The sequence below is a fragment of the Acinonyx jubatus genome, chromosome A3 (genome assembly GCF_027475565.1).
Source record: "Acinonyx jubatus isolate Ajub_Pintada_27869175 chromosome A3, VMU_Ajub_asm_v1.0, whole genome shotgun sequence".
NCBI classification, from domain to species: Eukaryota; Metazoa; Chordata; class Mammalia; order Carnivora; family Felidae; genus Acinonyx; species Acinonyx jubatus.
The window spans coordinates 79,232,978-79,256,977 of NC_069388.1; the positions used below are offsets into that span (position 1 = coordinate 79,232,978).

Here is a 24,000-nt window from a genome sequence, read left to right on the forward strand (position 1 = left end):
TGAGTAGGTGCCAGTCTGACTGGCTTCTTTTAGGCTCACACTGGGTTTTAAGCTAGATCCATGTGCATGACTGGCAGTGCATTTGTTGGGCCAGATCTAAGGAGCCAGAGAGCGTTCAGCTCCTTTTTGCCTACAAAAGAGCAGCCAGACAACCAGCAAGAGGCCTTGGATGTAACACAAGGTGATACTTACTTAGTCAGCCATTCTTCTTTTTTTCTTATAATTTTTTTAAACTAAGAAGTTATCAATTTCACAAAGAAAAGAGGAATTAAATTATCAAAGGGTCCTTTTCGTAGGCCCAAACTATTTCCATTAGTTCAGCTAATGCAATTTGAAGTTTTCAAAAACACAAAATAATTACTTTTATAATCCTAAAATAGTTATTTCTAGAAAAATATAGTGTTACTAGAAATTCATATATATTAGTTTAATGAAGGAAAGAAAATGATCGCTGGCATAGAATATAAAACTTTATATCCCAAATCGCTTCCAGATACTTACAGAAAGGCTCATTTAGCAACATTAACTTGATCATACTGTTTTGTGTTTAGAATTCATTATTTGTATAACGTGGTATGTCAGCACTCAAGCAAAACAGATGCTATAATAAAAAACAATAGTTGCTGCATCTTGAAACAGAAAGATATATAAAAAACTTGGGTATGATATATTCAGTTTCATGAATTGAATACTAATGAAATCTAAATTCTTAAAATGCATGTCTCTTTTTTCCGATTTAATCCTTTTATATTTTCTACCCCTATATTAAAAACAAGATCTTAAACTTAAATTCACATTTTGTTTAATATTTTGCCTATGCATTTTAAACAAATCCAAAATTTAGTAGTTACTACAAAAATAAATGTAATCTCCAAAATTTAGTAGTTACTACAAAAATAAATGTAATCCCCAGGGTTGATCAAAGATTTAATCTGGCCAGATGGGGCAAACTTGAGAAAGATTTTGACTTTCCACTCTGTTTTGCAACAAGAAAGGCTGATTTTTTTTCCCTTTCTTTCTTTGTTAGAGAAACAGAGATCAGGCCATCCCCAGAGAAATGAGCAGGTGTGGCCATTTATAAGCATGTCTGCTTATATTACAAACCAGCATAAGAAAAGTTTGAGTTGGGTTGAAAAGATCTGCTAAACAGTTGTAATGTTTCACCCTAAATCCTATTTATTCAGTCAAGAGCTGATCAAGCTGGCAGTAAAATATCTAGTCTACCCAAACCTTTAAAGATCTTGTAATTTTTATTTTTTATTTTCATCCTATCTTCAGTAGCAAGTGAATAGGTGCACTTTGGTAATCCTTGCCTCTGGACAAGCACAGAATTTTTTTTTTTTTTTTTTGTCCTTTCTGAATGCCTAATAACAGAGCCTTGCTTCCTAATGATGAAAGGGTGGCAGTCAAGTTCTTTCTCTTAGTTTACTATAAAATTGAGGAATTTCATGGACCATTTTGAGAACAGAATCTTGCGCAATACTAGCTGTATTAAGTAAAGCACTTGTAAAAAAATAATTAGATAAGTTAAATGTGTTTAACCCGATTAATAAAAGTCCAGTTACTAAGACTGAAAGTAACACAGTTAAGCACAAAATATTTTGTTATTAAGGGTCGTAAAGGATATGGAATCATGGGTTTGTTGTGAGAAATAGGGTGCTTTGTTCTGCTATAAACACAAATTTAATGAGCAAAAGATGCAAACTACATTATTTGAAATAATGTATTTTTAGTTTTGTTAAAGCTTATTTCATGAAAATGTGTGTAGACATGTTTCTTAGATAGAAAGACTTTTCAATCTGTATTTTTCAACTGACTGAATAAAAATATCTAGTGTTATGAAGGACACCCATGGGTGGGTAATGATCTCAGCAGCTACACTGACAGTTTCTCATGTTCTAATTCACCTTCACAAATCCATGGCATCATTTTTTGGCTGGAGTAATGTCAGTTGGTGACATTTGCAGCAAGTATAAAAAGGACCCCCCATGGCAGCCATTTTTATTTGATTCTTAAGATCCAAAGGCTGCTGAAAGAACAATTGAATGAAGTTGAGGATTGGGAGAAGCTTGATTTTCTTTTTCTCTGTGAAATGAAACTCTAGTCTTTTTCTTCCCCTTCCCCTTAAAAGCAAAAGTCTGCTAGGGGGTTGTAGCTGTGTCAAAGCCGCTGGGATGCCACTGCTGATCACTTTAATTACTACGACTAAGGAGGATAAAATTAAAAGTAGCACCATTGAAGCAGTGGAAGAAAGCTTGCCTAGATGTCGGTGAACTGTGAAATATAGAAATTGCATACCAATACATTTTTATGGAAAGGAAACAAGGAATTACATTACTTATTCTTGAAGAGTTTGTCCTTAAATTGTTCAAGTTTTACTAGTGCATCTATCTATGGCAGATTGTAGACCATTTCGGAATGATAAGGAAAATAGTAACTTGATATCCTGTGAGGTGGACTAAATATTTTTTCAATTCATGTCCAGAGTGGTTAGTTCTGATCCATTTTCTGTATTTGAAAATACTTATATTTGTTGTATTGAAATACAAGCTCTTTGCACCAGAACAAGACTCTTGCCTGATCCTGAAGATGTTAGCAAAGAGAAAAGTAAAGCTGAAACGCACTATGTTCAGCACTTTTGTGAAGGCTTATAATTTAAGGTTGGGAACCTAAGTTTTGAATGAATATAAGTAAGTTAGTTTCTCCTCATCTCTGTGTATTCAGTAACACAAAGGGTTACCGATTTGTAAAGCCCAAGAATAAGTAAAAAACTGGGTTTTTAAAAAAAATCACAATTTAACAGTAGGGCCTCAGAAACATTCTCTGAACACCAGTTATGTGATAGATACGACTGATGCTTTGAAATCAGACAATGATTTTTCATTTTTACTATGCCATTTACAAGATATATGACCTTGGGCAGTGTATTTAAGTGTGATTCAATTTCTGTCAAATCAGAGAGATAGTAATTTACCTTGCAGAATTCTGACTACGAAATGAGACAACATGTGTGAAAATACTGTGTGCAGGCACAGAGGTAGTATTTACTAAAAAATCTGTTATAACTTGTTTTATAAAAAGATAGTTGTGGGGAGGGAGGCCTTCCAAAATTGCAGCTTTTATAAACCCTCCAAAGAGCGCATCCATTATACAAAAGCTAGACTATCCCACATAGTAGTTTAATTCCAAGTAACACTATATAGAAAAAGGTAAATGTCATCAGACCCATTCATAGAAATAGGAAGCCTAACTACTTCAATTTACTTAAGTTTATTTAAACTAGGCAGGTAAATGGAAGATATATAAATTTCCTAATGTGTTCAATTTTTCAAGTGTACTTTTTCTTTTTAATGGCAGCAGTCTTCTGAGTTACCTTACCTCTGCATCCCAGTGAAAAGATTCCTCTTTTTTTTTTTTTTTTTGTAGCAGACATAGTAAACAAATGATTTATTTCCAGCTGTGAGTTTTTGTCTTTGTTGAATGCAGAATAGTCAGAACAAATTGCAATAACACATGGGTTGGTTTAAACAAACCATTATTGTCAGAAATACTCATTATCTACATATTTGAGCAGTTTGTGCTGAATACCATACAAAAAACCTCATCGTCCTTACTGCCTAGTCATTTTGTTCCTTTGACATAAACAGTATGTCTCTTCTGAGTAAAAGATCCATAGATTTTGTTGCTAACTAGTCTGTAAATATTACTGCAAAAATCAACTTCTAATGGAGCTTGTATATAAAAATTAAAATGAAATAGTTTTTCTTATAATGAATCTGGACATTAATATTATCAATTAAATTAAAAATTGTTGCATAATCAATTGCTATAATTACAAGCTTTTCCTTTTGACCTTAACAATTAACTTCTATTTTCTCAGTTGGTTCTTTGTCTTAAGGGAAGTTAATGGGTAAGAAAACAAACAACACAGATATGCCATCCCACTGGAGAGCTCTAGGCCCAAGCAAAATTGTCTCTGTGGTGTTAGGACATTAGTGGAAAAGTAAATCAAGGCAATCTGATAGGGAACTAGAATTCTGTCAATCAGGCTCAAGATTTTGTGCTGTGTCCATAAACTTTGTTTACTGTAGGGTTTTATGAGTTGTAACCTGCCCTTGCAGTCTGTTAATGAGGCTAAATCTTGCTACTTGAGAATTGAATTACAGCACACCTCTGGGCTAATGGTTATAAACAGAAAGTCCCATTAGGGCTGCATTCTGATTTGTTCATTTGCATTTTTTCTATTGTATAGAGAACAATGACGGGTAAATAGGTACAAACAAACAATTTACATGGAAATTGATAAAGTGTCCCTAATTAGTATTTAGAGTTGGTTTTATTAATGATTGCCTGTGTTAAATTGCACTCTTGGTAAGCTCTCAGAAACATTTGCAGATAGGAGTATTATTGGGGGAGGTGGGAGACCAAGAGGAGGTAGTAGCTTGTGAGAAAAAAAATTAGGTTCCCATTTCATATTTGGAAAGGTAGAATCATTTATTTCATTTTAACTCAGTTAAGATGACCCAAGACCACTTCATCTTAGTCTGAATCACCAAATTCCAGCTCTGCAAGAAGTTATTATTCACGCAGTGAAATTCACTTAAACCCAGTTGCCTGAGGCATATCAAATAATGGTTTTTATTAGCACTCTTAACTTTTCTTAAGTTTGAAAGATGAAAGTTTAGTAAAAGCTCAATTTTCCTCAGTTGGTCATGTAATTTGATACTTTTGGGGATCAAATAGTTTGGTGGTTAAGAGCAAGGCCTCTGTACTCAGACAGACCCGGGCTGGACTCCCAGTTCTGACATCAGGTCTAGTTGGCGTGAATTTAGAATTCTAAACCTAAATATACTCATTGGTAAAAATCAGGGTGTGAAAATTAAATGAGATCATGCATATACAGCACTTAGCACATAAAAGCTAAGAAATATTCAGCAGCCATTACCAGAATCATCATTATTGAGCTTGATATTTTCCACGTTCTGAAATATTGGTAGTGAATTGAGGATTTATGCATATTATTTTCTTTTCCCGTCTTCAGTCTCACCCTGCCCGGTGCATTCTACTCCTCTAACTACAAATAAGCTTGTGTCTCTAAATACTAGGACAATTTCCCTTGAATGTTAAATCTCTCTTCTTTTGCTCCCACCACAACTACCACCCACCCTAGGAAACCTGCTATCTCATCTTTTCCTTCCTTCTCCCCAGATTATTTTTTAAAATACCTTTCATTATAAGAGTAGTACATGTATATTATTGGAAATTAGTAAATGCAGACAAATGAAAGTAAGAAAACAAAAATATCACATTTCCACACCTAGATATCTCCATCATACCAACTTTGTGAATACCCTTTGAAGTCTTTTTCTCTACATATGTATGTGTATTTATTTTGCCAAAATGATAAAATGAGGTTATTACTACATAAATTATTTTTTTTCAGTCAAATTGCATTTCCTCTCATTTAATACGATGGTTATGTTCAAATTTTTGTAATTGATTCAGCAATGGCCCTTACAGCTGGTTTGTCCAAACTACTAGCTAAGCTGGGATTATATGTTGTATCTATACAAATAGGACTATACAGTTAGGTTTCTTTTGGTGGTGATGGTGATTGGTTAGTTGGTTTTTGTTGTGTGCTTATTTTTGTAACTTTCTTATTAAAATGACCAGGTCATTTATCCTCAATGTCATACCTTCTAGATTTACTGGGTTTCTTCCTTGCTGTGTCATTTATCATGTTTTTCTATCCCCTGTGTATATGATAAATTGGAAGTTATATTGAAAGGCTTAGTGGATTCATTTTAAACATTTGCGCTAGAATATTATTGGTGATGTGCATTTCACGTGCTTCACATCAAAAAACATATAACATATGGTTGACCCATCATTAATGATGCCAAGACTGACCAATAGATTAGTGGCCCCTAATCCCTGATTTCGTTCTGATCTCTCCATTTACGAGTAGGCTTTCTCCTTGCCACTAGGAAATAATCTGTGTGGTGTTTCTTAAGCATATGTTCCAATTACTATTGCTGTGTAAAAGCTACCCCAAACTTAGTGGTATTAAAAAAAAAAATTATTTTTATGCTCACAGATTCTGTGGGTCAGGACTTCAGACGGGACCCACTGGGGATTCTCTGTTGCATATTGTCTGGGGCCTCCACTAGGAAAACTTGACCCTTGGGGTTGACTCAAAATGGCTAAAGGCTGACATCTTCTGAAGGCTTCTTCATTCACGTGTCTGGTGCATGGGCCAAGAAGACTCAAGGCTTAACTTCGCTGGCATGACAGCTGGGTTCCCAGAAAGTAAAAAATGCAGGAATTTCAAGAGAACTGGGCAAAAAGGATATGGCCTTTCCTACCAAGCCTTGGAAATCACCCACAACACTGACATGTTCTACTGATTATAATACAAGTCACTAAAGCTGGCCCAGATTCAAGGGGGGAGGAACTAAATTTTACCTCTTAATGAGGGAGTAAAGTCACATTGCAGAGAACATGTGGAATGAAAAACACTCTAATGGCTATCTTTGGAAAATATAGTCTGCCACAACATAGTATGACTATCTAGTTTCCCATCAGACATATATCAAAGAGCTTAAATAGCTGTTGATAATCCATGCCGGAGTCATTCTTTTATGAATGGCAAAGTTATGTTTTTGTAATCTTACCTTTTAAAAATTATAGGTGGTATTATTTTATAAAATAGAGCTTTTTTCATTGGCTAGGACTATTTAGTTACCCTAAAAGTGAGTTTTTACTGGCAAGACAAGATAATTGCTGGATTCTTTTCCTCTAATTGCCAATTTTCAGAAGAGTTATTTTAAAAGCTGACTCAAATGAATTAATACATCCTTCTAAGAAACTTAAAAAAATTTTTTCCCTTTATTCTTTTCCTCATTTCTTTTTTTTTTCCACAAATCTTTTTTTGTACACCTAACGTGGGACTCAAATTCATGACTCCAAGATTGACAGTCACATGCTCTACCAACTGAGTCAGGAACCCCCGTCTAAGAACTTTTTGAATATCACATTGAATTGATGACTTTTCATTGATTCAATGTGTGATTTCATTGATTCAATTCACAGCAGTCATTGTGCTTTTTGATACTGAAGTTATTTCAGTTTGTTCACTAGGAGCTTCAAGCATGTCTCTGGGTCCATTTGATACCCCTATTAATCTACTCCTATTAATCTTGACAGCTCTCATTTCTAGCCATCTCAAAATGTGTGGAAGAATTGCCTAGGTTTGAGCTCCACCAATCTGTTATCTTCCTCTGTTCCTAATAATATTGCCTACTGAGTTTGGTTGCCCTTTTTAACATTCAGACTCACTAACCTATCACATTTACTACAGTTGTTCGTTCCTTTTATCTCCTGATACATGAGTGTTCTAGTTCTTCTCTTTATCTATCTCCTTTTCTCTTCTCATCTGAATACAGATATTTTCCACGTTTCAGTCAGTAGCTGCCCTTTTTCTTCATAGTGTCTCTTTAAACACTTTGATTTATCCCCGTGATTTCAGCTCTATAGTCCTAGTTTGACTTCACTTCTTAACATGAATTTCACTTTCCCATCTACCACCTAACTTCTTCACTCAGATGTCCAGGCAGTCTCTCCAACCCAGTGACCCACCTAACTTCTGACTACCATCTCTTACCCCAAATGTCCTCTCCCTCCCTTCCTATTGTTCGTTAGTTTATCTATTTTTATTTTTAGTGCCACAGTTTTGCTAGTTGCCCAAGTTTAAAACTTCTGAGTCAACTTCTTTCTTCCCTCCACATCTAATCAGTTACCAAGAATTGATATAGGTACCAGTTCTACCTCTAATATATTCTTACAATGTCTCTCATTTCAGTTAGCATCATCCTACTTCCGGATCTCATTACATCTTCCTTGGACTATTATAAGAGCCTCCTACCTAGACTCTTTCCAGTTTCTCTATGCCACCCTATCTTGTATCTATTGTTAGATTCGTCTTTCTCAAGTGACACCTGTGATTGGTCATTCTCCTAGACACCAAATAAACAAATAAAAAACACAATACACAAAACCAAACTTTTAGAAAAATGTTTACCTATTTTTGAGAGAGAACACAAGCAGAGGGGCAGAGAGAGGGAAACACAGAATCTGAAGTCAGTTCTGTTGAGAAGGAGGCATTTGTACAGAGTTAAAATGTAACTTGACAAATAGTTTCAAAAGTAATAACACACACACACACAGACACACACACACACACACAGTACTATAGTAACATAGATAAAGGAGACTTTATTCCACCAGTGGGGAGGAGGGAAGAATAGTTGGGAAATTTAGTGGATTTAAACTGAATCTTGAAATATGGGTAGGAGTTAAATCAAATGAGAGAAGACCATTCCAAGAGGAAATGACATATTCAAATCCCTGGGTACATGAAACTACACTACACAAGCAATTCTATATAAATAGATGTGAACTTTTATGGAGGTTGGGAGAGGTTAAGGGAAGATAGCACTGTAAGGATATGTTGAAGCCACATTATTTCAGGCTTTGTTTTGTTATGATGCCTTATTTTATATATTTTCCAGTTTATAAAGCAATTTATAAATTCATGTCAATTATTATAATTCATAATACTCCTTTTTTAGTAGGCAGAAATTTTAGTTATTTAATACTCTGTAGTTTTTACTTAAATATTAAAAAAAACACATTAGATTTTATTTTGCCTTTTTTTCTTTTAATTTTCTTTACTGTTTATTTATTTTTGAGACAGAGAGAGACAGAGCATTAATGGGGGAGGGTCCGAGAGAGGGAGACACAGAATCTGAAACAGGCTCCAGGCTCTGAGCTGTCAGCACAGAGCCTGACGCGGGGCTCGAACTCACAGACCACGAGATCATGACCTGAGCCGAAGTTGGCCGCCCAACCCACGGAGCCACCCAGGCGCCCCTTATTTTGCCTTCTTAATGAGCATTTAAGAGAAGAGAGACTTAGGAATGGGGATAGTATATCAGTTATCCAATTCGGATTTTAAAACTGCCAACAACTATGACTTGTGGAACTAATATAGTGTCTCCATTTCTACTCCAGCCCCCTAAAAATTCTGTTTCATATATTTGATCATGTAGTGTAGCAGCCTTTTCTGCTATCAGAGATGTCTATTAGTGCTCTATACCTTTATTAGAAAACAGCAAGTTAAATTCTATTTTATAAAAATAAGGTATTAATTGAAATTGTTTTTGGTATTCTTTTTTTCTATAAGCCTGATTATTTTGTTAACAATAGCCCCTTCTATTTTCTCAATAATAAATATTGCCAAGCATTCTTTAAAGGCTAGTTTGAATTTTTAGCAGACATTTTAATACAATAATTTGTAAATATTTTTTAAAAAATCTGATTGTAGGATGTCTTTTAAAAATGGTGTGACATCCAACTGATATAGAGCATCTTATTTATAATGTGGGCCAAGCACCATGCTGTAAACCAGTTACTATCATGATGATCAGATTGAAAATGAAATTGCATTTCTGTCAATTACTGAGTTGGCAACTGTTCAATATATCTTAGCAGCAAGATGAAGAGCGACGTCGGCAGCTGAGAGAGAGAGCTCGTCAGCTAATAGCAGAAGCTCGATCTGGAGTGAAGATGTCAGAACTTCCCAGCTATGGTGAAATGGCTGCAGAAAAGTTGAAAGAAAGGTCAAAGGCATCTGGAGGTGAGTTAAAGAATCTTGTATCATATTCTACAGACAACCTAGAAATCTGCAGTGGACCTTTTGGGACTTTTATTCTTACTTCAAAATGTTGCATCAAATACATAAAGTTTCTAACCTTTTGATATGTTGCAAAGAACCTATAGGAAGCTTAGTAAATCAGATGATAACTCTTGCTGTTTTCCAAATCAACTTTTTGGCTTAATTTTTACTTTCTTAGAAGTACTTTCTTAAAATATGATTTGGGAAAAAACTCATCTAGACTTTGGTTTATGATTCCCCATTACTATCCTCATTAATTATAGTTAGGAGTGAGTAAAATGCAATCAGGTCCTCAACACCTAGGTCACAAGACTTGTTAGTGGTGAGCTTTGGCATGAAAGAGTTTTGCTTTGAATTAGATCTTTAGAAAGTAGCTTTAACAATGATCTGGCCTTATAGCCTGACATGGAAGAATTTTGAGTAAGTCCCATATCCATTTCTTCTTAGTTTCCTTATTCTAAGAAGGTCTTCTTCAGTATCCGCAGAAATTATTCTAAGCTTGATGTTGGGACAAGGATTACGTATATAATTAAAGGCAATTTTGGTTTTGCCTCTTAATGCTCACCTTGGGCATCTTTAACTTGGAACTTTTTGCATTTTTGTTTAAGAGGAGTATATTCAAGAGGCTTGTGGGTTTTTGTCTTTTTTTTTTTTTTTTCCAAAGGTGTATAACCTATTTATCTACCAAAACATGCCAGGTACTTGTCCTTAGTTAATCTTAGAATGCTAGGATCACTCTGAAGAGTAGGCAAGTGTGGACATGAATAAGACCTTAGAGAACTGTAGCAGAGGTAAGCTATTTCTAGGTTGATGATAAGTTCCTTCTAAGTAAACTGAAATTTACTGCTGTTATTTCTAGTCGATTCCTTATATTAAAAACTTAGTGTTGTAGAGAATGCCAGCTAATGCCTGTAGTATATAGCTTTATGTCTCATAAATCTGAAAGCTGCTTCCCTAAACAGCTGTGTGTCTGTTCCTCTGGTCTTGTCAGAATGTTTTTATCTTCTTAAAGCCTTCATCTTACTTTTCAACTCCCATCACTCAGAATTTTTAATGCAATTTCTACCCTCTCTTACTACAGTTTTATAGTAACATCAGCAACTACTCATGGCTACACACTTATATAATACTATCATAATTTGCTTTTATAACTATTAATAACAAGATGTTTCTTTGGTATCAGAAAAATTCCAGGTATTCTAAGTAAGTTGTAAAAATCTTTGCCTCCTTGTACCTTGGAATACAGAAAAAAATTTATATTCTTAACCCTTCAGATAAAGTGTTCTAAAACTACTAATGCTCCCTTCCTGTGGCATTATAAACCCATAGGAGAACAGTAATAATAGGATAGAGAGGTATCCAGTGTCTCTCTTATTTTTTTCTCAGTGGTGAGCAAATAATAACACTATTTTAAATAAGCTGTAAACTCTGGGAAGGCTAAGAATTAAAAGTTTTAATTATTAATTATTACTATTTGTAGATAGTTTGGTTAATATTAAAATGAAGCCTCAGGGTTCAGGCAGATGTCACTGGAGAACAACAAAGGCGTCATCATAGACCATGAGTGGAGCTCACTCTCAAGTCTTCTCCAGCACTGGTGCTGACTGTCTCTCAATGCTCTCTTGTCCATGTAGTACCCTCCTGATCTGTTCTTTTGATGAGCTCTACCAACTTTATCCCTTCTCATTTTTTCTTTCTCCTCCTAGTCTAAGGTGGCACTTAATCTACTGTTTAGAAGACTCAAGCACACTGATAATTCATTTTTTCTTTCTTGTATCTATTTTTATATCTTTTACATCTATTTTATTTTTATGGATAAACTCTTTGCCCCCATCAATCAGGTATTTGCCTTCTAATAGTCAAAGTCAAGCTTTTCTGCATCTGTGGAGAGTCATAGGAAGGGTCATCTGTGTAATTCGTCTTAACACTAACATCCAATTCCAGTTGAGGCTAAGCCAGGACTAGACTAGATGGAGAGACTTCCATCAGTGTGACAACCCAAAGAATGCATATCTTCCCTACTTGGTAACTAGGGAATGTGAAGACCTGATTTTGGCATCATTTAACAGTCAACAGTCAACAAAGTAAATAAAAGACAAGTGAGGATTGGACCTACAGAATCCAGGATTAGATTCATTCTAGCAAAGAAGTGTAGACTAGAACAGGGAAAGCCAGGTGAAATGAAGATGGGATGGGATTCACCAGATACCTTATGAAGACTTGTCAAAGCTAGACTGTGTTCCCTAAGAACCAGAGTGATCAGGATCCGTTTCACCTGTGGGATACACTGTATTTTGGATATTGAAGGCAGCCATATATCAGATGGTAGGCTCTTAATCAGAGCTCAGGTTGACCTACTACAAGTGGAGCAGGGCTATTGCCTGATGGATATCGGTCTGTCTTCATAAATATGGAGCAGACTAGGTCTGCTCAGAAGCTGTTGAGGCTGGGAGTAGGGGAAGAGACCTTTAGGACAAGGCAGAGGGTAAAATTCCTGCCTGAAATTCAACCATTATACATACGCATTAATCTAGTGAGCCATGATAGTCACTGTGCTAGGCCAGGATTTAGCAAACTTCCTGAAAAAGGCTAGAGTAGAGGGGCGCCTGGGTGGCTCAGTTGGTTAAGCGTCCAACTTCGGCTCAGGTCATGATCTCACAGTTTGTGAGTTCAAGCCTTGCATCAGGCTCTGTGCTGATAGCTCAAAACCTGGAGCCTGCTTCAGATTCTGTCTCTGTCTTTCTCTGCCCCTCCCCCACTCACACTGTCTCTCTCTCTCTCTCTCTCTCTCTCTCTCTCAAAAATAAATAAAATGTTTAAAAAGGGGGAAAAAAAAGCTAGAGTAGATATTTTAGGCTTTGAAGGCCATATGGTCTCTATTTAAACTATTCACTTCTGCCCTTGTTACCTGAAAGTAGCCTTGAACATTATGTAAATTAATGGATGTGCTAGTTATTTACCCCAAAACTATAGTGGGCTAGATTTTGCCCCCATGCTATAGTTTGCTGACCTTTGCATAGCAAATTAGAAATTCACTTGGATTCACAAGAGTCTAATTCCTAAGGGAAAATGACCTTATGAGGTTGATAAGTCAGGGGGAAAATTAACAAATTAGTATCTACTCTTCCACTGTCTAGTGGGAATCATCAGGTCTGAATAAGGAATAGTGTGAAAGGGGAGAGAAATTAGTAGGGACCAGGTAGATGGAGGATGAGGATGGGAAGATTTTGGAAGCAGTGATCCAGAGGAACAACGGAGGGAGTGGTCAAGAGTTGAAATAATAATGTGGAAGCATAGCCTGGGGAATGTGTTAAACACGATTGTTACTCAGACTCAATGCTTGCTTGAAACACTTGCTTTTTTCTTTTCTCAAGCAGCAGGTTTTCTCAACCTGCCTTAGTGAGGAAAGGAAACTTAATAAGTTTGAAGTGAGGCGTATTCAGCTTCATGGTGTCCACAGAAAATATACACAAAGCATTTTAAGCCAGGTATATAGCCATATATTCAAGCAACCCACTTGCATCCTCTTGCAACCAGAAATAGCCTAATTCTTGTGAAATAACAGAATCATATCTGTCCAAGGAGCTATAGCTTTTACTTGTCTTCCTTTTGACTTAATTTTAGGGCATATGAGAGAATCAGGTGATATTGTGCACACTACATGTTTTTTTTCAATTTCTGCATCATTCTGTAGTTGTAGACCTATAATTTTAAAATCCTGGTTCTAGGGGACGCCTGGGTGGCTCAGTCAGTTAAGTGTCGGACTTTGGCCCAGGTCATGATCTCACAGCTTGTGAGTCTGAGCCCCGCATCGGGCTCTGTACTGACAGCTCAGAGCCTGGAGCCTGCTTCGGATTCTGTGTCTCCCTCTCTCTCTGCCCCTCCCTCACTCACACTCTGTCTCTCTGTCAAAAATAAACATTAATATCCACTTAAAAAGAAATCCTGGTTCTATGTAGAAAACTTGTGAGTTCATTTTATTATATTGATCTTTACTTGACAAGGTGCAGGTATTTGGGGACAAAGTTTGGTACTTTCATTTTTAGCTGTATAGTGTTGTGGTTGGAGAGTATGGCCTGAATTTCTGCTTTGGGAATTAATAAGTTTTTATTTTGACAAATTAAATGTTAACTTTTTGTTAATGGTCCACTGACACTTGGAAAAAGGTATCCATCCTGTTTTAAGATTATATTATGTCATATCTTTATTATATGTTATATGGTATATTAAATATATGTATTTTATTCATTGTACATATGTGTTTATTCTATAGCTTATCACTTTGGTTTGAGTTAGGGTAGTGTCATTTAACTTTTACACTGACATTGTTGCCTCTCTTTGATTTATATAAAGTAGTGTTACTTTGTTTTTGCATTTCAAGTGTATAAAGGAAATGTTTTTTTTAATTTTGTCCATGAATCTGTTTGTATTCTGTCTTATCTTCATTTCAGTTATGGCAAATAGATTTATCTAAATTTGCTAAACCAAAATGAAATATTGTAGGTCTTCAATAATTTTTATATTCAGCTTCTGTTAATAATTATGTTTGCATTGCGTTTTCTGTCTTATGTTTGATTTTATTATCAAACATTGATATTTGTTTGATAATTGTTACATTATAAATAACTACATATAATATATATTATGAATAACAAATATTGTTACCTATAATAACAAGTTATTAATTTTATAGGGGACTTCAGTGAGAATTAAAAAATCATGATACAAGTGAGAAAATTTTTTCTGAACGTATTTGCTGAAGTTTTTTCTAAATGTGTTTTTATGATCACTTCAGCTTCTTTTTGTGAAAGTGTGGATATTCTTTTTTTACCATCACCAGATACCCTGTTTTTCCATTTAATTTATTTATAAATGATAAGTGTTGTAAGACTAGCCTTATTGCTGTGCTCTGAATCATATCACTGGGATTCCCATTTTGCTTATAGTGCTGCTCAGTGTTATCCAATCTCCTTTTACCTTTTCCTACATACATTATATGTGCCATATTTATAAACCAACTTCTGTTGGGTCTCTAATTTACTTTCTGCCATCCTCACCCGCTCGGTTTTCAGTGATTAGCCATAAAGATGGAAGGGTGGATGGATGGATGGATGGATGGATAGATAGATAGGTGTCATACACATAATATGTAATATCTTTCACAAACACACATGCACTTTGTTTCTGCTAGAATGCATTTAGACTATTACCACAGGTGTGAAGAAATGTGCTGTAACAGTAACTGTTGAAAAGAATTCAAGGGATTGGGCTAAAACTGAAATCAGGGAATTAAAAGTAGAAATCCATTCTTAAGACTTGAGCTGCGTAGTTTTTTACTCTTGCTTTCTCAAATAGTAATCCTTTTATCTAAGGTTAACAATACATATATAAACACTCAGCATTGTTCATGAGTGGTAGTATAAATAGAGTTCACTTAGCTGGAAATAAAATGAATGGCACCTATTTAACGTGACACTGGAACCCAGTATACATGGATAATGAAGGGAAATACAATTTTCTGCATATCCCTGGAAACTGAAAGTACCCATATCTGACCACATTTCCAGACTTAGCATTTCTTTTCATAGCAATGCCATCCTTTTAGTCACTCAGACTGGAGGGTCAATTTTGATGTCTGCTTCACCCTTCTCCTTCTCAGTATTTCTCCCCAACCACCCAGTATCCCATCAGTAGTTTTCAAATTGCATTATACCCACTTCCAATTCTTGTATACTAGGTTGGGCTCTCTGTGCTGCTTGCCTGGAGGTTATAACAGTCTCTGACCTTGATTTCCTTTCAGTTCTCCAGTCTGACATCTAGGTCAGCAATCTCATTCACATCAAGGATGATGTCACATACATTGTACACTTCTGTGGGCAATCCTGAGACCACTTTTTCTTTCACATAGGAAGGCATATCAGACTGTAAGCAAGAGTGATATTTTAGGAATAAAAGTAAAGCCATTGTAATTTATAAAAGTCATAAACTTCATTGCTTATATTACTATTAATTATTTTATACATATTTCACAACTGATTACAATAAGACACTTCGATAGAAAATTACTTTATAGACTACTCTTAAAGAGTTCAGTGCTGATCATGTTAGAACACCAGTATCTCTCCATTCTTAACAAGTAAAATTTAAACTTCCCATTCTGCCCTTCAAGGCTCTCTGCAGTTTTACATTTCAAGTCTTACCTCACATTATTTTCCTTTAAAATGCTTTGGAGGTGCCTAGGTGGTTCAGTCTGTAAGTGTCTGACTTCAGCTCAGGTCATGATCTCACAGTTCATGAGTTCAAGCTCCGCATTGGGCTCTGTGCTGACAGCTCACAGCCTGGAGGGTGCTTCAGATTCTGTGTCTCCCTCTCTCTGCCCCTACCCCGCTCAGGCTCTGTCTGTCTGTCTCTCTCTCTCTCCCAAAAATAAATAAACGTTAAAAAAATTTTTTTTAATTTTAAATGCTTCAAATGTTAATGCTTCTGAAGAACAATTCCTGGTACTGTTGGCAAAGAGAAATCTTTTCATTTTTTGAATTTGCTCTGTAACTTATTTTTATCCCATAACACTTACCTGTTGTATATGGTTTTGTAATCACTTGAACGTGTATCTTTAAGGTGGAATAAGATAAACTCAGTATCTCCTCAACATCTAGCAGTGTTTTGTAAATTGTAGATACAATATGTAATAGAAGTTTCTGGAATAAATAAATGAATGAATGTTGAATTTTGTGCTTTCACTCTAGATTAATTATGGTCAGTAATAATTAGTAGAGGCTAGTTGGCAGCAACACTCTAAAAACTACTGATAGTGAACTATCTCTGACAGAGTAATACAAGAAAGTCTTATAAACACTTTTTTAGTCCTCAGGAAATACTTGTTCATTCGCGTTTACTGCAAAATTACTTAGAGAAGAATTTTTAAGGATAATGAAGATGCTAACATTTATGAAATTAGTTGTGCTAATAAGCACAACTGATTAGAAAATATCTCTCAACTGATTGTACTTAAATAATGTAGCCAAGTATAATGCCTTGGCAATTTGAAAGCATTTAGCAATGTTTTTCCCTAGGGGAATTTATTAATCTTTTTTTTTCTTTGTTGTGTTCTTATAAATGACATACATAGTATGTGGGATGTCTTCAATAAAAGTAAACTATTGTTATTAATATTAATGATCATAATAAGTATTTACTTGGGAAGGCCCAAAATCAAACACAAAGGTATACAGGGAAAAGGACAAATATTGAAGGATGAAGCCAAAAGTATAGAATTTTGGAATTTCTCACTTGAAATGATGCTGGGATACCTCATTATTGATAAAAGTTGCCCAATAAAAGATTAATGGTAGAGTAGTAGGGATATTCTTTAACTTTCAGGGCTAGACAGGTATTTCTCCAAAAGGTACACTGCCTGTCAGTAACAGAATTTAAAGCTAAACCTCTTACATGCAAATCAAATTATTGCTGTGCTTTTTCAAATGCATAAAATTCAAAATTACTTAACCCAGTTTTATCACTTGGATTTAGAAAGGAAAAAAGTATATAAAAAAAAAACTTTAATGTAAAAAAAAAAAAAAACCTCAACTAATTGTGACCCAAAACATTTTACTAAGTGTATAAAAACTAGCGTGACTTCCTCATTTCCGTGTATTTAATTTCCAATACTAACTTTTTTCAGCTTTCAGTCTCCCAAGATGTACTGTTCTAATTGTTTCTGAACTTTCTTTTGCATAAGGTACTGTCTGTTCCAGTCTCAATCATGTCTCTTAATTTATCCATAATGATTTCGTGATAATATTCATTAATAGTGGAAAAGCACTCAAGGCTTCATACAAATGATATAAATATAGCTACAAGTTTATGTAGAAGGATTTGTTTCTTTATACATTTATATCTCATAACTGCTAAAAAGGTGAAATCTAGAAATATTATTTGATGACTTTATTAGTAAACCAACTTTATTTTTGTATTTCTGTTGTTAGAGATTACTTACACATTACATTTTAAAATATAGGGACTTGATGAGCTCAGTGATTCAGAGACCACATATGACAAATTGTCAAAACCTTTGTAACTTCTTTGATGTGACAATTCATCTTTGACATATGAATGTAAAATACAAATGTTAATCCAGTAGTAAAAAGTGACTTAAAACTGATTTCTTGCTGATCTGTGTCAGACTATATTTGAATAACTGTCATTAAAATACTGGGTTTTCTACTTTAGTGTTTTGGATGAATGATATAAAATAGAATAATATACTAACATTATTGCTACATGTTCCTACAGATGAAAATGATAATATTGAGATAGATACTAACGAGGAGATTCCTGAAGGCTTTGTTGTAGGAGGTGGAGATGAACTTACTAACTTAGAAAATGACCTTGATACTCCCGGTAATTTCAAATTATAAATATTTTGCATCCTGCTGCATGGCACACTTTATAATTATATTTTTATTATTACTTCATCAATAATGACAATAAATTCTTTCTGTAGCTTTATTACATCCTATGCCCTCACAAATCATTTAGCTAAGTCCACTTTCCATCAATTTTATGTTATTTTGTTTTAGATTTAGTGTTAAAATCAGCAATACAATTGGAATAAATTATAGTTTGCATTCTCTTATTACTAAAGTTCATTTTTATATTTTATGTTATATGAGACAACTTATAGGCATTCAAACATTGGTTCCCATCTCAGCATAAATATTTTGATGTGATGTTGTAAGGTATAGATGTAGTATCTATGGAATACTTCAAATGTAAACCTCAACCATGGATCAGATTTTCTGACTTGGTTTAGAATTGATAGTCTTACTTGTAATATTATTTTGCAAATTTTGTGCTTACTTTAAATATTTACATAGTACTAATAAATTAATTTACACTATTTAATAACTAATTACAATAAGACACTTTGAAAACTGCTTATACAGACTGCTATTAATCTCATATCTTATGTCAGTAAATATTATACCAATAATCACTGAGTTGGTGTTTAAAATATAAAATACTCTTGCTTTAAAAGTTGAGTGTTCTAGATGCATTACCTTTATAAGTCAGCGTCAGATAGTAATCAAAAGCTTTGTATACCTGAGAGGTTCCATAAATGCTTATTGAATTGAATTCTTCTAGCAGTAAAAAGTATTTGGCAATCTCTCTAGACTTAAAAGTGAGGAAGTGAGGTCCCTAATATTTATCTTTTCCTGTAAAAATCTAAAGGGAGTGAAAACAGGTATTCTTTTTCCTAACCCTGGCATGTTCCTGCAATGCTAACCTGTTTTATTTCTTCTTCTGTTTGAAACCTGGTGTTATTTCTCCAAAATATAATCAGCTAAGGACTTCCTGACTTTAGGGAGCACCCAAGAAAACCCATGCCCTTTCTCAGTCACTCCTTCATGGCCTAGTGTTAAGCTACACTTTTACTAAATGGAAATCAATATATTTATAATTGTGCAAATCCAGGAAGACGCTGATATTTAAGGAAAAAATTTAAATGTTTAACCCAAAATTAGGACTACCTTTTATTTCTTTCTATTTAAAATATAGTAGATTTCTTTTTTCTTTTTTCTTTTTGGAAAAGATTGTTGTTGCTTACCCACCCCCTTACCACAACCACCACTGAAGGCTTTATCAGAAACCAGTAACACTACTGCTGAGGGCATTTATAGGTATAGAATTAAAGCCTCAAGATTCAGTTTATGGAAGTATAAAATCATTGACAGTAAATGATACATATTTTCTGATTTTGCAGTAGAGTATGAAGATAGGAAAAATTAGTCATTTCTTAGGTAAGGTGGGGGGAATTTTCTCATTTTAGTTACAGCAACTTGGTGGGCTACTTTAATGGTTGGTTAATATTAGGGCTAAGGGCACCTGGCTGGCTTAGTTGGTAGAGCATGTGACTCTAGATCTCAGGGTCATGAGTTAGATCCCCACGTTAGACACAGAGATTACTTAAAAAAATAATAAAACAAATTTTTAAAAAAATGAAAGTGACACTTCCAATACTTCCATTCACATTAAAAATATATATATTAGGGTCAACCAGCTTGACTCTTGTCCTTTTTAAAAACTCCTACTTCATGTATGTCAAACAAAACACCTCTCAGTCTTTTTGGTTTTGGAGTTAAGTAAAACATTGTTTACAACTCTCAGGCATGCCAGTAAGTGTTGGCCTGTACATAGGACAGACTTTCCAATCCACACTATAGTTTAGTTCATGGCAATAAGAAATAGGAGTGCAAATTGGAATCTGGAAGCACGTAGCATGTTTTATGATTTTTAGCCTTTCTTTATTTTCCCCAAAATTCTTTTTTTAATATGTATATAAAAGTCATAATGTTTTAATAATAAATTGTTTAATCTTTATCTTGATTTGACCATAGTTCATCAGATATTGTTTAAAAGAGAAGCCTGGCAATATAAACTGACCAATTTGCATGAAAGTAATGATAATAGAATTTATTAAGAGTCTTATAATTAGAAAACTTATTAATCTTTATGAAAAATATCATTCACCAAATGGTTGGCATGTCTTTTAACAATCATTTTATTAAACAGTTCCTTTGAGTGAATTTGTTTAAATATAATTATTTGTTTCCATTTGTTTCTGAATTATTTTATTATTAAAGATTAGTGTACTTGCTAAAATTAATTTGAAATTATTTATTTTAAAAGTTGTAGCTATGTTTTATTTATTTTAAATTTCTATCCATAATTATTATATTCCAAAATATGATTGTTGTGTTTCTGCCCTCTAATTCTAAGGTATTTGTTAAACATATGCCCTATTTCAATGCTGGGTATAAATGTACACACTTAAACATTGATTCCAACAATGTATACATGACTGAGTCATGTTGAGAACTTGTTTTAATATGGTATTATGTGTATAAATTTAATATACTAGAAGAATTGAAAATGAAATAATGTAATGAGAGTAAATTGTATTGCCCCTTTTACATATCTACTTTGTAGATAGTTTATTTTATTGTGTATAACCTATGCAGTTACTTATATAAATGTATACATCGAATGCAGGCTTAGGTTTTCAGGTAAACATAGCTACTATTAACTATATGATGCAACTGAATGGTCTTAAGGTATATTGACTATATTCTTTAAGGGGACTGATTTGGGGAGAAAAATATATATGATTATATATACATGTATATGTGTGTGTGTGTGTATATACATGTATATGAAGAATATGCTAAGAGATTATATCTTAGTTGTTCCCACTACAAAAAAGAAATGATAATTATATGATGTGATAGAAGAGTTAACTAATGCTACAGTGGTAATTATATTGCATTATATAAATGTATCAAATCACATTGTACACATTAAACTTATATAATGTTACATATCTATTGTATCTCAATTAAAAAAATGTATAGTTAACATACCTAAAGACTACTCATTTATACTATAGTTATATAGTATGTATTACAGTTTATATATATATGAAGAGTTGTGCATTTGTCAGGTCTGATAGGTTCCTTCACAAATCTAATGTCTTTTTTAAAAATATAGTAGTATTTTTGTGATGTCTCCTAAATTGATAGCCTACATATCTCAATGCATCTCAGTTATTCATAGTATTTGTGTATTTAACAGAACAAAACACTAAGTTGGTGGACTTGAAGCTAAAGAAGCTCCTAGAGGCTCAGCCACAGGTGGCAAATTCACTTTCCAGTGCTGCACAGAAAGCTATAACTGAGAGCTCAGAGCAAGACATTAAGGTAAATTGTTTAAAAATTTGTCTCTGTGTGCATTCTAGCTTCCACTGGCACCTTATAAACCTAAAATCAATTTCTTACAAGTTCTTCACATTAAGATTAAGATAGACATTTTTTACTGAATAGCAAATCAATTAAGTAGCAATATGGTAATCACTGCTTTCCAGAGAAACTACTACTTTAGTTTGTTGTGTTCATGAGTGTAGAAACTGTTTTCAACTTCTATATGTATATATACTTGCTAGGAAGAATATTGCTAAGAGAATTCCAGCATTTTTTCTATTACCCTCAACCTCTGACCTGTTTAGATGAATTAGAATTAATGTTAATTAATAACTGAAGATGGTATGTGATTGTATATAAAGATACTTGCAAGTGTTGTGTGCCAATATGAATCTTAACTTGTATAAGTAATATTTTAGCCAAATGCCACATGAAGATTATTATTATTTAGGCTATTTATACTATCCTCAACAAGCCATCCTTCTTTTCCTCTCATGGCATAATTAATATTTCTGTAGCTTTAGGGCACTTCTAGTCCTGTATAACTTTTCACCCACCTGCGGACTATGGGGACTGCCCTGCTGACTGAAAGGATTTCCTTCCTCTGACACACAGATGCTTTGAAGTCCCAAAACAATGACTTTCATTGCTTTTCCCTTATACTGTTGGTTTCTATAAATTGGTGATGAAAGTGTGTGGCAGCACCAGAGGACTTTTGGTCTCTATCTTTGAACAAAAGGAAGCCTGGATCAGGTCTGATTTTTTGCGTTCAATTTAGCTTTCTGCAGTGGATTTAATGCAGAATGATGCTGGCCTAAGAATAATACAATGGATTGAAAAGGCTAACTGAATTAGTGGGTTTAGAGGAATACATTTGTAAAGTGGCAGAAGTCCCTAGTCATAAAAACGTTTCTTAAGATGGGATTTGCTGGCTAATCGCACTGATATTTCAGCATGTTGCCAGGCCTCAAAAAATTTAGCCGTGTTTGTTTATTTTGGTAAAGACTTGAGTTTTAAACCATTGGGCAGTTATAATAATAGCTATAAGAATACACACTTTTCTTAAACAAATAAATAAAAGCCAAAATTGTTTTTATCCCAGCTACATAGCTAGCATAGTATGTACATGATACTAATAATAAAGATATTCTGTAACTTGAAAAAATAAAATGGGAGTATTTTCATTCTTAAGGTTTAATTGTCTCAATAGATGAAATTGTTTCGCTATCTAAAAATCTCTTATGTGGTAATTTTTAAAGTTATTTCAACAAAAGGTGTGCTTTAAACAGCTTGTCTTTGTGTGGATCTTTTTAGTTAAGATTTTTTAAATAGTGCTTATAAAGAACATATAGAGTCCATCTGTTCTCTTGAAGCTTTCAGCATTGATTTGGGGTTTTATTTTTTTTAATAAAATGCAGTTTACACGTTTATAAATGAGGCATTCTGTGTTTGTGGAAAAGGATAAACTGTTACCTTCCCCTGAGGATTCTGTATCCCAGGCCTCCTTGAGGCTAGAGAATAGGCCATTGGAGGGCTCCCTCATTACTGATTGTCTCAATGCAGAGGAAGGGCAAAGTCTTGGTAGCTTTTGATAACCAGTTTCAGCATTCAGCAGGCTTAGCTATTAGTCATGCATCTTAGCCTTTCCCTATTTACTTTCAAAACACTTAATAAAAATAATAAAAGATTAGGTATAAAATGAAATATTTGTTTGGTACACAGCACCTCGGTATCTGCAGCTTCCACACACTGCAGTAGTTCAGTCTTCTGGGATATTTCTTGTTGATAGAACCATTTGAATTTGTTACCAGTATTAACATAGGAAGCTCTGGAAAAGATAATTGTAGTTTCCTTAGCTGTAAAGGGCTTACTTACAAATCTGGCTTTGGAAAGTTATAGCTGATGAAATGCAGTTCAGTGGGGTAGTATTATAATCCTACCTTTTAGCCTTCATCCAGCATTAGTGGTTTATCTCAATGGGCATAAAATTAGAAACTAGTTCTTCTTGTCATACAAGTCTGTGGGACTGTACAAACCGATGGGGCAGAATAGTGGGGGACCAGACAGAAGCACCATGGCTTTTAAATTATACATATCATTGGGAGAAGACACAGGGCTTTACAGCATCTAATGAATCAAAGTTATCAAGAGTGATCCTCCATCTAAACTATGTCTCCCAAAGTTTTGGTTACAGGCAACAGCACTTGTAGTTGAACTACTTAGAGCTCTTTGAAATCCTTTTTCTTTCACAAAGTTTCTAATTTGGCATTATCTTAAATCAGTAAAAGTTGTTTTGCTAATATGTAATTTCATGTTTATACAATCAGGATGTCTTAACTACGTTTGTTTTACTTTTAGAATGGCACAGAAGATCTCCGGACTGAACGATTACAAAAAGCAACAGAACGATTTAGAAATCCTGTTGTTTTCAGCAAGGATTCTACAGTCAGAAAAACTCAACTTCAGTCTTTCAGTCAATATGTTGAGAATAGACCAGGTAGGAACACT

General features: G+C 34.3%; 1 protein-coding gene across 14 annotated transcripts in view; it reads left to right on the forward strand.

Annotated features, from left to right (window-relative positions):
- EHBP1 (EH domain binding protein 1) overlaps positions 1–24,000 on the forward strand; it is a 357,708-nt gene that overhangs the window by 286,780 nt on the left and 46,928 nt on the right. For 9 of the 14 annotated variants that reach the window (XM_027072361.2, XM_027072364.2, XM_053200655.1 and 6 more), the window contains 4 exons: positions 9,550–9,697; positions 18,029–18,136; positions 21,368–21,492; positions 23,851–23,989. In XM_027072361.2, the coding sequence (XP_026928162.1) occupies positions 9,550–9,697; positions 18,029–18,136; positions 21,368–21,492; positions 23,851–23,989 (520 nt within the window). The remainder of the gene's footprint in view (positions 1–9,549; positions 9,698–18,028; positions 18,137–21,367; positions 21,493–23,850; positions 23,990–24,000) is intronic. The other 5 variants (XM_053200659.1, XM_053200660.1, XM_053200661.1 and 2 more) reach the window with 3 other exon arrangements.